The 13,632-nt window shown below is 37.5% G+C and overlaps 1 protein-coding gene and 1 pseudogene across 2 annotated transcripts in view; both read right to left on the bottom strand.

Moving 5' to 3' along the window:
* The window catches only part of UIMC1 (ubiquitin interaction motif containing 1), a 133,296-nt gene that overhangs the window by 101,285 nt on the left and 18,379 nt on the right, over positions 1-13,632 (bottom strand). For both annotated transcript variants that reach the window (XM_018050628.1, XM_018050629.1), the window contains exon 2: positions 4,863-5,017. In XM_018050628.1, the coding sequence (XP_017906117.1) occupies positions 4,863-5,009 (147 nt within the window). In that variant the 5' untranslated portion in view covers positions 5,010-5,017. The remainder of the gene's footprint in view (positions 1-4,862; positions 5,018-13,632) is intronic.
* On the bottom strand, positions 10,279-11,383 carry LOC102177618 (annotated as a pseudogene).

The raw sequence follows: 13,632 nt of genomic DNA, 5'->3' as shown, positions 1-13,632 counted from the left end.
CAGATTTCATAAAATAGAAAGAAAGGAGGAAAAACATGACAGGTCCTGAAGAAAAAAAATAAACATGCCAACCTCTCTTCTAATATCAACAATACCATCCATAAAAAAACTAAAATGAATTACACTAAAAAGACAAAAGAGAAGCTTTTGTCCAGTAAATACAAGAATAAAAAAAGAAATTTCAAACCAAGCAACTATAAAACAGAAAGAGAAAATGTAAATAAAAACATTTAAGTTTATGAATATTCTCTAATCATCAACCCAGAAAAGGAAATTACCACATCCCAAACAAATTTTAAAGAACCATCTACAGATTAAGAAAAGCCTAGAATCAGAAAGCTCAAACCATAAACCAACAAGGAAAGGAACAAATATATTGAAACTTGATAAAACCAAAACTGAAAATAGATAAAATCATCTCAAAAAAGAAAAACAGGGACTTCCCCGGTGGTCCAGGAGCTAAGATTCTGAGCTCCCAATGCAGGGGGCCCAGGTTCGATCCCTGGTGGGGGCCCCAAAAAAGAATCTGCATGCTGCCGCTGATCTGGAATGCTCCACACTATTCTCCATAGTAGCTGTATCCATTTACATTCCCACCAACAATGCAAGAGGGTTCCCTTTAAAAAAAAAAGGGGGGGGGGGGTGGTCTCCAAAGGAAAACAGATTCAAGTAAAAATCTGAAAGCGCCACTAAAGAAATACAAGAAAACAATGAGAAAATGAAAGGAATAAGCTACAAGATACACTGTTCTGAGAGAAGAACAAGATGCAAATAGATATGCAACATTTCACATAAAAAGCAGCATAAGAAAACATGAATGGGGACACTTCCCTGGAGTGCAGTGGCTAAGACTCTGTGCTCCCAGTACAAGGGGCCTGGGTTCGATCCCTGGTCAGGGAACTAGATCCCTCAAGTCACAGCAAAGATTGAAAATCCCATGTGCCACAACTAAGATGCAGTACAACATTCAGAAAACTAAGATTATGGCATCTGGTCCCATCACTTCATGGGAAATAGATGGGGAAACAGTGGAAACAGTGTCAGACTTTATTTTGGGGGGCTCCAAAATCACTGCAGATGGTGACTGCAGCCATGAAATTAAAAGACACTTACTCCTTGGAAGGAAAGTTATGACCAACCTAGATAGCATATTCAAAAGCAGAGACATTACTTTGCCGACTAAGGTCCGTCTAGTCAAGGCTATGGTTTTTCCTGTGGTCAGGTATGGATGTGAGGGTTGGACTGTGAAGAAAGCTGAGCGCTAAAGAATTGATGCTTTTGAACTGTGGTATTGGAGAAGACTCTTGAGAGTCCCTTGGACTGCAAGGAGATCTAACCAGTCCATTCTAAAGGAGATCAGTCCTGGGTGTTCACTGGAAGGACTGATGCTAAAGCTGAAACTCCAATACTTTGGCCACCTCATGCAAAGAGTTGACTCATTGGAAAAGACCTGATGCAGGGAGGGATTGGGGGCAGGAGAAGAAGGGGACGACAGAGGATGAGATGGCTGGATGGCATCACCGGCTCGATAGACATGAGTTTGAGTGAACTCTGGGAATTGGTAATGGACAGGGAGGCCTGGTGTGCCGCAGAGTCGGATACAACTGAGCGACTAAACCAAACTGAACTAAACTGCCAAATAAATAAATATTTAAAGAGAGAGAGAAAAAACATGAATGGGCTTATTTTTGCTTTAAAGCAATGTTTTAAGAATAAAAAAAATTAATGAAATTGGTTATCAGTGGTGTGAGGGATGTGGAATAGGGTGTATAGAATGGAGAAGCAAGATAACTTGAGAATATCTTTCTCTATACATTTAATTTATTCAATAAAGCAATTTTCTACATAATGCAAAAATAAAATTAAATCAACAAGAATGGGAAGAAAACAAAGAACCAATGCGAAAACAATCAGTTGGATGGTACCTTTTAAAGTACCTCAGTAACTTTATTACATATAAATAATCCAGCCACATCCATTTAAAAAAGAGATTCTCAGAACTGTATAAAATTAGAAACCTCAAACCATGTGCTACCTACAAGAAATCCAAATAAAACATAAACAAATACCTAGGTTAAAAGTTAAAATACCAACAAATGGTGCTGAAAAACTGGATATGCACAAGCAAAAAAGAAGTTAGATCCCTATCTTATACGATACACGAAAGCTAATTACATAAAATCGATCAAAGACCTAAATATAACACTTAAAATTTTAAAACTCTTAGAAGAAAACATAGGGAAGGAAATGGGAACCCACTCCAGTATTCTTGCCTGAAAAATTCCACAGACAACAGAGCCTGACAGCTATAGTGCATGGAATCACAAAGAGTTGGACATGACCGAGCACACACAGAAGAAAACATAGGGGAAAAGCTTCACATGGAAGATTTGGCATGACTTTTTGGATATGACACCAAAGCACACACAGTAATACAAAAACCAGATAAACTGGACTAAATTTAAAACTACTCTGCATAAAAAGACTATCAACAGAGTACAAAGGCAACCTATGAAATGGGAGAAAATATGCGCAAATCATTTATCTGACAAGGGGCTAACTGTCCACAATATATAAAGAACCCCTACAATTCAACGGGCATTTCTGTAGTGTAGTGGTTATGACGTTCACCCCATACACAAAAGATCCCTGGTTTGAAAACAGGCAGAAGTATGTTTAGGGATTCTCTGATAGCTCAGTTGGTAAAGAATCTGCTTGCAATGTGGGAGACCTGGGTTCATAAGATCCACAGGCTACCCACTCTGGTATTCTGGCCTGATGAATTCCATGGACTGTAGTCAATGGGGTCGCAAAGAGTCGGACACAACTGAACAACTTTCACCATTCAACAACAATATGTATGTGAATATATATAATCTAAAAATGGTTAAAATCCTAAATTATGTTATGTATATTTTAACACTACACACACACATGCCATCTCATACCACACACAAAAATTATTTCAAAATGGAACAAAGACCAAACTGTAAGAGCTAAAATTAGAAAACTCTTAGGGATCAACTTTATGACTTTAGATTTGGTAATAATTCTTTAGCTACAACACCAAAAGCATTAAATAACCAAAGAGAGAAAAAAAGGTAACTTGGACTTTTTCAAAATTTAAAACTATTGTGCCTCAAAGAACATTATCAAGAAAGTGAAAAGACATCTCCTAGAATGGAAGAATATATTTGCAAAAAATGTATCTGATAAGAGGTTTAACATGCAAAATAGAAAAAGAAAACTTAACCACTCAACAACAAAAAGAAAAACTGCAAGGTAAAAATGGATGGAGAACTTGAATAGACATTTCTTCAAAGAACCTATACAAATGGCTAACAAGTAAAAAAAGACGCACAAGTTCATTAGCCATTAGGGAAATTCAAGTCAAAACCACAATGAGAAACCATGATACATCCACTGAAAGTGAAAGTGAAAGTGAAGTCGTGTCTGACTCTGCGACCCCGTGGACTGTAGCCCACCAGGCTCCTCCGTCCATGGGGTTCTCCAGGCAAGAATACTGGAGTGGGTTGCCATTTCCTTCTCCAGGGGATCTTCCTGACCCAGGGATCAAACCCAGGTCTCCTGCATTGCAGGCAGATGCTTTAACCTGAGTCACCAGGGAAGCCACTAGGGTGATATAAAATTAAACTTATTATTAAAAATAACAAGTGTTAGCAAGAATGTAGAGAAAATAGAATCCCAGTATATTGCTGATGGGAATGTAAAATGGTAATGTAAAATGGTACAGTCACTGTAGGGGAAAAAAGGCATGAAGAAGACTTCCCTGATAGCCCAGAGGTTGAGAATCTGCCTGCTATCACAGGGGATACAGGTTCAATCCTTGATCTGAGAAGATTTCACACGCAGTAGGGCAACTAATCCCCTGCCCCACAACTACTGAGCCTGCACACCCTAAAGCCTGTGCTCTGCAACAAGAGAAGGTACCACAAAGAGAAGCCCTGCACCACAACTAGAAAGTAGCCCCTACTTACCTCAACTAGAGAAAGCCCGTGTGCAGCAACAAAGACCCAGCTCAGCCAAAAATAAATAAATACATAAAAATTTTTAACAGGGATTAAGTACTGTTCTATGCTACAATATGGATGAACCTTGAAAACATATGTCAAGTGAAAGAAGGCAGTCACAAAAGCAATTCAATAAAATGAAGAGTCAGAGACAATTCTGAGCTTTATAACCTGAGGCAAATGAGTGGTTCTACCATCAAATGAGATAGCAGATAAAGAAGAGTGAGAGGTAAACTTAGATGAAAAAACAGTGACTTACTTCACTGTCTTACTGGATATGACCTACAAACAGGCAGAAATTTCCAATAAACAAATGGAAACACAGATCAAGGGAAAGATTTAAAATCTATTACAGCTCTGTCCAACAAAGCTCTCTATAATGAAGGGAAATGTTCTATACTTGCACTAACACAGCAGACACTAGATGTGACTAGTCCAAGAGATAAACTTATTTTTCCTTTTATTTAATTTTAATTAATTTAAATAGCTACAGGTGGCTAGTTGCTACCACACTCGACAGAGTATATCTAGAGACTTAAAAAGCTGTCTTTCTCTCACTTTATAGACATGAAATTTTTCCCATTTGATTTATTCAAATGGTTTTAAAATATCACCATCAGTTAATATATTATAAAACTGAGGAGCTATGATCCATCTTCAGCCAAACTGTATGACTACTTTCTTCTAAGTAATTCTTAATTCCATTTACGAAGCTGAGTAAAAGCTGCACGGTCTGGCAAGATGTCATTAAAGTTCAATCTCACAAACAAACCAGTCACAGATAAGGAGGCCTAGTTTGAGACCTAGAGCTCTACTCTTTGGAATACTGACCTCTCCATCACTATCAGATATCACAATGTATGCATCCTCAAGTCTACGCTTCTTCTTCACATTGACAGAACTGGTAGTTTCTACATCTTTCTTCTCCAGGTTCTGAGCTTCAGAGGCTTCTTTAACTTTTTTTTTTCTCCGTGGCATCCTTTTGTCTGAAATAGAAGGAAAAAAAAATTGGAGAAGGAAATGGCAATCCACTCCAGTATTCTTGCCTAGAGAATCCCATGGACAAAGGAGCCTGGTGGGCTGCTGTCCATAGGGTCGCACAGAGTCGGACATGACTGAAGCGACTTAGCATGCATGCATGCATTGGAGAAGGAAATGGCAACCCACTCCAGTATTCTTGCCTGGAGAATTCCAGGGACAGAGGAGCCTGGTGGGCTGCCATCTATGGGGTCGCACAGAGACACGACTGAAGCAATTTAGCAGCAGCAGCAGCAGCAAAAGGAAAAATAATGTCCTTAAAGTATAAGTTTTCTAGATTCTATTTATCATTTGGTCATATAAAAGAAAAAGATATCTATCTAACAGAAGTAAAATTGGATTTCTGAACTCATCTACTAATTAAAATTTGTATTTTTCCTCTAAAGGAAAAAATATATATATAAATCTCATTTTTTAGTGACATTTCAATAGGAATAATATAATAATTTATCATAGTTCCTTAAACATTAACTTAAATAACTGGCTCTCTAACTGCATATTATTATTCATCTAAAAGCTTTTTTTTTTTAATATCAATGCCTCAACCCAATAAAGGACAACTTTTTTAAAAAATCCACTGCAAATAATCATACTTAAAGGTAAAAGACTGAATGCTTTCCTCTTAGGATAGGAATAAAACAAGCATGTCTGCATTCATCATTTCTATTGAACATTATACTATAGGTTCTAAACAGGTCGATTATGGAATAAGAAGAAATAAAAAATCCAAATGGGAAAGGAAGAAGTAAAACTATTACCTTTTGTAGATGACATGATCTTGAATTAAAAAAAAAAAACAAAACAAAACAAAACTAAGAAATCCACTAAAAAACCATTACAACTAATGAACATGTTCAGTAAGATTGCTGGATACAAAGTCAATATATAGAAATCAACTGAACAGCTATCTATAAGCAATAAATAATCCAAAAATTAAAATTTCAAATTATATTTTAATAGCACCAAAAATAAAAAAATTCTTAAAATTTAACAAAAGTGCAAGGTTCGCAACCAAAAACTATAAAATATTGCTGGAAGATATAAAAGATAAATGCAAAGACATCCCATGTTCATGAATTAGAAAACTTGACACTGTTAAGACAGCAATATTCCCCAAATTGCTCTACAAATACACCATAATTCCTAATAAAATTCCTACTGGCTTTTTGTTGACACAGACAAGTTGATCCTAAAATTCACAGAGGAAATGCAAAACAGAGAAAAAACAGAAGTCCCAGAACAGCCAAAACAATCTTGAAAAAAAGGAACAAAGCTGAAAGACTCACACATCTCAATTTCAAAACTTACTACAAAGCTATATTATCAAGACAGTGTGGCACTGGCACAAGAATAAAAAATAAGATCAATGGAACAGAAGACCAAGGAGTTCAGAAAACATCCACACATACTGTCAATTGCTTTCAACAAAAGTGCCAAGATAATTCAATGGACAAAGTATAAGTCTTTGCAGTAAATGGTACTCTGACAACTAGATCCCCAAATGCAAAAAGAATGAAATTGGACATCTACCTCACATAATAAAGAATTACATGAAACAGATCAAAGACCTGAATGAAAGAGCATAATCTATAAAATTCTAAGGCAGAACATAAGCATAAAGCTTTGTAATCTTGGATAGGTGAGTTTATTAAATATGTTATCAAAAGCATAAGCAACAAAAGAAAAAATAAATAATAAGGGCTTCATCTTATTAAAAACCTCTGTGCTCCAAACCACCATATTAAGGAAGTTTAAAAGAAAATAAAGAATGAGAAAAGTATCTGTAAAGCATCTATGTAATAAAGAAATTGTATACAGAATAAAGAACTCTCGCAAATCAATAGCAAAAGGGTTTCCATCCATATCTTGGGTTTTTGTTAATAATGCTGTAATTAACACTGGTATGCATATATCTTTTCAAATCAGTATTTTGTTTTCTTTGAGTAAATACTCAGAGGTAAAACTGCTGAATCATACAGCAGCTCTATTTTTTCATTTCAATTGTATGCTTTAAGTGGATGGATTATATGGTAAGTGAATTATATCTCAATAAAGTTGCATTTTTTTCTTAGAGAAAACAGCAAACATTGGCAAGGATGCAGAGAAATGAAAAGTTTCATTCATTCATAGTGTGATATAAAATTCTGCAGCTGCTGTGGAAAACAGCTTGGCAATTCTTCAAAATATTAAAATACGTCTAGTAATTCTACTCCCAAGTAAACATCCAAGAAAGTTAAAAACAAGTATTCAAACAAAGACTTGCACTTAAATGTTCATGGAGAAGGCAATGGCACCCCACTCCAGTACTCTTGCCTGGAAAATCCCATGGATGGAGGAGCCTGGTAGGCTGCAGCCCATGGGGTCGCTAAGAGTCGGACACGACTGAGCAACTTCACTTTCACTTTTCACTTTCATGCATTGAAGGAAATGGCAACCCACTCCAGTGTTCTTGCCTGGAGAATCCCAGGGATGGGGGAGCCTGGTGGGCTGCCATCTAGGGGGTCGCACAGAGTCAGACAAGACTGAAGTGACGCAGCAGCAGCAGTAGCAGCAGCGACAACATCATTAATCATAATATCCAAAAACAGAAATAATCCAAATGATGAATGGATACACAAAATGTGGTACATCCATCCATACAATGGAATGTTGGTCAGCCTTAAAAAGAAACCAAGTACTAACACATGCTACAAAATGGATAAACCTTGAGAACACATTAAGTGAAAGCAGCCAGACACAAAAGCCTACAAATTATATGATTCTGTCTATATGAAACATCCTGAACGGACTAATCTACAGAGACAGAAAGCAGATTAAGATAACTAGAGGTTTGAGGAGACAGAAATACAGAGTAACTACTTAATGGCCTTGGGTTTCTTTTCGGGGTGATGAAAATGTTTAGAATTAGAAAGTGGACTTCCCTGGTGGTCCAGGGAATTCACCTGCCGATGCAGGGGACACAGTTTCAATCCCTGGCCTGGGAAGATTCCACCTGTTCTGGGGCAACTAAGCCTGTGCACCACAACTACTGAGCCAGTACTCCAGAGGCTGCAAACCACAACTACTGAGCCCACGCACCTGGAGCAGGTGCTCTACTACAAAAGAAGCCACCACAATGAGAAGACCGCACACCACAATGAAGAATAACCCCTGCTTGCCACAACTAGAGAAAGCCTGCACACAGCAACAAAGACCTAGCAAAGCCAAAAATAATAAATAAAACTTTTAAAAAAAAGGAACATAGTGGTAGTTGCACAACATTTTGAATGTACAAAAAGCCATTAAATTATACACTTTAAAAAGATAACTGCTGGATTTTACGGTCTATGAAATCTACCTGCCTGGAAAGTCCCATGGACGGAGGAGCCTGGTGGGCTGCAGTCCGTGGGGTCGCTGAGAGTCGGACACGACACAGCGACTTCCCTTTCACTTTTCACTTTCATGCATTGGAGAAGGAAATGGCAACCCACTCCCATATTCTTGCCTGGAGAATCACAGGGACAGCGGAGCCTGGTAGGCTGCCATCTATGGGGTTGCGCAGAGTCGGACACAACTAAAGTGACTTAGCAGCAGCAGCAGCAGAAATCTACCTAAATTAAAAAAAAAAAAAAAAACTTTCCAGATGATTTTCTATTATAACCAAAGCAGAGACTCACTGACTTAAATACTGATTTTAAAAGAACATTAACTGTGTTACAAACTTCTCAAATTGTTTAATCATTCAATTACTCCTAAGAGAAATGTTACATCTCATTGTCAAAAAACATCTGGACAACCTGAGTAGTAAGGGAGGATAGTAATAAAGGACACACTAATAAAGGACACACTCAAACTCTTCCAATCTAGTCACTCACAATATCATTCCCTACTGTAAGAATAGAAGCCAAACACAAATTTCTTTTCTATTCTTAATGTTTATTTTTAAATGACTTCAGTCTTGAAGAAATAGAAGAAATCATACAGAATGATGAAAATATTAAACACATACATTTTTCATTGTAGTATAGATGACCTACAATACTGTGTTGGTTCTAGGCATACAGCAACATGATTCAGTTATTTTTTCAGATTATTTTCCCTTACAGGTTATTACAAGATATCAAATATCATTGTTCCCTGTAATATACAGTAAATCCTTGCTGCTTCTCTATTTTATGTATAGCAGTTTATATCTGTTAATCCCCTACCCCTAATTTTCCTTTCCCCTTTGGCAACCATAAGTTTGTTTACTATGTCTGTGAGTATGCTTCTGTTTTATATATAGATTCACTTGTATTATTTTCTAGACTCCACATATGTGTTATTATATAACATTTTGTCTTTATCTGACTTCACGTAGTATGATAATCTCTAAGTCCATTGATGTTGCTGAAAATGGTATTATTTCATTTATTCTTATGCATAATACTCCATTTTATTTATACACAGACACACACATGCATGCTCACCCCCTCCCCCAGCTCCCATTCCTCCAATAGCACATCTTCTTAAACCAACCAACCAGATTGGCACCTGAGTTGTCTCCATGTCTTGGCTACTGTAAATAGTGCTGTTGTGAACACTAGGGTATCTGTATCTTCTCAAATTAAGAGTTTTCATCTTTTCTGACATATGCCTAAGAGTGGGGTTACTGGATCATATGGCAGCCCTACTTTTATTTAAGGAACTTCCATACTGTTTTCCATAGTGGCTGCACCAATTTACACTCCCACCAACAGAGTAGGAGGGTTCCCTTTCCTCCACACCCTCTCCAGCATTTGTTATGTGTAGACTTTTCGCTAGTCATTCTGACCGGTATGAAGTAATACCTCATTATGGTTCTGATTTACATTTCTCTAACAATTTAAGCTACATATAAACTTTTTTTTTTCCACAAGGGAAACTAGAAAGTATTTTAATAAAATGAAAACAAAAACATGAAAGCAAAATCTGTGGGATGCAGCTAAGGAGTTCTTATAGGAAAGCTGATGGCATTAAATGCTTGTATTTTTTTAAAAAACTAAATATCTCAAATCAGTGACCTGACCTTATACTTTGAGGAAACTAGAAAAAGAAAAGAAAAGCAAGCACCTCAAAAGGAGAATAAAAATAATAAAGAACATGAAGAAATTGAAAACAATAATGACAGAGAAAATCTATAAAGCCAAAAGCTGACTTTTAGAATTCTGAGATTAATAAAACTGATAAGCCTCTAACCAATCTGCCCAAGTGAAAGAGAGAAGATATAAATTACCCATATAAGGTAACTGAAGGATAAAGCATAAGGATTTTAGAAAGTTTCATCACTACAAATAATATAGATATTAAAAAGATAATAAGGGGATATAACAAATAATTTTTGTCCTTAAACTCGACAACTGAAATGGAACAATTCCTTGAAAGGCACAAACTGCCAGAGCTCCATCAAGACACATTTAACCAAAAGAGATAGGACTGGGTAACTCTATTATACCTTTGATTTGTAGTAAGATACTACTTTCCAGGGTGATGTTCAAAGTACTTGTTAGGTACTGATTGAACTCCTCAAAGAATTCCATTCCGTCTTCATAATTCCCATAGTTCTCTGAGTACTCCTTTTGAATGCAGTGATTAGTCAAGTGGCTGGTTTTATCTTGGAAATTATCCACCTGATACAGTTCTGAAGCAGTCTGCAGGACACCCTCTCTAAAGAGGTAGATATTAAACTGACGGTCCACCACCCAGCTTCGGATGGCAAACTTGCGATGACCAGGCTCCAGGAACAGCAGGCGCTCCAGGTATTTCTGGATCACGTGCACCTGGCCTAGGTTGTCTATGAAATCCAACAGTTCTATAGCCTCTGAGAAGATGAGGATGCCTTCACCTTTGGCTCTGGCTGATGACTTTGCAATCCAAGCATTGCCCTCTCCCTCCTCTTTCTTTCTGTTATATTAAGTCAGGAAAAATTCTCTGTTGTCTGTCCTTGAACTATGGAGCGGTGGATAGATTCCATTCTGAGCTGGAGCAACTAGAGTCTTGAGGTTGGTTGGATAAATCACGTAGGACTCGCAGAACAATGTGCAGGACTCAGCCTGTTCTGGGCTGGTTTTGATGAGCTTCACAGAAGATGCTTTGCAACACAGTTTGTCGGCCCCTCTGTAGTAATTCACCAACTGCATCAGCCCAGGTTCACGATCCAGTCTTCCGAAGGGCAGCCGGTTTCTTTCTTCCAGCATCAGGCTGAACCTGGGGTTGTCCCACTGTAGCCGCTTCCGGTGGCCGGTGGCGAGCAGCAGCCAGAACACCTCGTTGGCACAGACGTTGCTGTTCTCATCGCGCACCTCGAAGGTATACATGGCGAAAGGCTGTGCACCCGGCACCCCCACCCCACCAGCTGCCTCAGGGACCAGCCAGCGGGTGGTGGCTCAGCTAGGGACCAGCCCAGGCGCCCGCCACCTAAACTTTTGAGTCTATATATATTTAAATACATATAGTAACAATAAAATTAGAAAAATATTTATAGTATACATGAAAAAAGCTATTGATTATATTTTTTAATTTTTTTAATTTTTTTAAATGTATTTATTTTTTTAATTTTAAAATCTTTAATTCTTACATGCGTTCCCAAACATGAACCCCCTTCCCACCTCCCTCCCCATAACATCTCTCTGGGTCATCCCCATGCACCAGCCCCAAGCATGCTGTATCCTGCGTCAGACATAGACTGGCGATTCGATTATTACATGATAGTATACATGTTAGAATGCCATTCTCCCAAATCATCCCACCCTCTCCCTCTCCCTCTGAGTCCAAAAGTCCGTTATACACATCTGTGTCTTTTTTGCTGTCTTGCATACAGGGTCGTCATTGCCATCTTTCTAAATTCCATATATATGTGTTAGTATACTGTATTGGTGTTTTTCTTTCTGGCTTACTTCACTCTGTATAATCGGCTCCAGTTTCATCCATCTCATCCGAACTGATTCGAATGAATTCTTTTTAACGGCTGAGTAATACTCCATTGTGTATATGTACCACAGCTTTCTTATCCATTCATCTGCTGATGGACATCTAGGTTGTTTCCATGTCCTGGCTATTATAAACAGTGCTGCGATGAACACTGGGGTACATGTGTCTCTTTCAATTCTGGTTTCCTCGGTGTGTATGCCCAGTAGTGGGATTGTTGGGTCATAAGGTAGTTCTATTTGCAATTTTTTAAGGAATCTCCACACTGTTCTCCACAGTGGCTGTACTAGTTTGCATTCCCACCAACAGTGTAGGAGGGTTCCCTTTTCTCCACACCCTCTCCAGCATTTATTGCTTGCAGATTTTTGGATCGCAGCCATTCTGACTGGTGTGAAGTGGTACCTCATTGTGGTTTTGATTTGCATTTCTCTAATAATGAGTGATGTTGAGCATCTTTTCATGTGTTTGTTAGCCATCCGTATGTCTTCTTTGGAGAAATGTCTATTTAGTTCTTTGGCCCATTTTTTGATTGGGTCGTTTATTTTTCTGGAATTGAGCTGCCTAAGTTGCTTGTATATTTTTGAGATTAGTTGTTTGTCAGTTGCTTCATTTGCTATTATTTTCTCCCATTCAGAAGGCTGTCTTTTCACCTTGCTTATATTTTCCTTATTGATTATATTTAAAAAGTACAAACTGACACAAAATACTAACATCCCATTAGATAACGAGACATGAACTGTCAATTTGCAAGAAAAAAAATTTATCAAACATGAATATGTGTAAGGATTTAACCTGTAACACTATTAGACAAATTTTTAGATAAATTAGATGTATTTTTACTTCCTAAAGTAAAATGAATTAATTTTAATGATAATCCTGCAGTTGGGGGAGCAATTCTTCAAACACCAAACTGTAACAGATATTTAAAAAACACACACAAAACAAAACTTTGTATAAACAGTACCATATTCTAATATAAATTACTAAAATCACTGAAGTTTTCCGTTTTAACCACTCACTCTATCCCTCCTTTTAGACTTAGGTCTGTTACCGCCATAATGGAAATTACCCAAAGAAAAACAAATCTTTTTGGAGACCAAGAAAGAAACAGCTAAGACATCTGAGGTAAAAGTATAATGGAATCTGGCAAATTAAAGAGATAAATCTTAGATAAATACTTAAAGAACTGCTAGCTAAGGGTTCTTAACCAATCCCCAAGCCCTTAAAGGACCTATGGTTAGGCTTCAAGGGATTCACAATCTCCTGAAACTGTGTGTAAAACTGTCTTGTTTTTGTATGCTCCCTGGGAAAAATTCTTATAGCTTTCATCCAACTCTCAGAGGAGCTCAAAATCCAAAAGAGTTTAGAACTACCAATGATCTAGCTAAACCCCTTCATTTTCAGAAACAACCCGAAGATTTAAATTGACGTGCATAACCAGTCTCCTAGTGTTTTTGTGTTTAAGAATTATGACTATTTTACCTTCTTACATTTTGGGGTTTTTTTGTGTGTGCATGCCTTCTAACACTGAAAGGCAAAATTTTTGTGACCTGAGTAACAAAGATTTCTCGGGATACAAAGAGTAAAAGACACAGAATTTTTTAAAAAACTGACAAACTAGGCTTCAATGAAACTTAAA

This window comes from Capra hircus, chromosome 7 (assembly GCF_001704415.2).
Source record: "Capra hircus breed San Clemente chromosome 7, ASM170441v1, whole genome shotgun sequence".
NCBI lineage: Eukaryota > Metazoa > Chordata > Mammalia > Artiodactyla > Bovidae > Capra > Capra hircus.
This window is presented reverse-complemented; position numbering and strand designations above follow the sequence as displayed.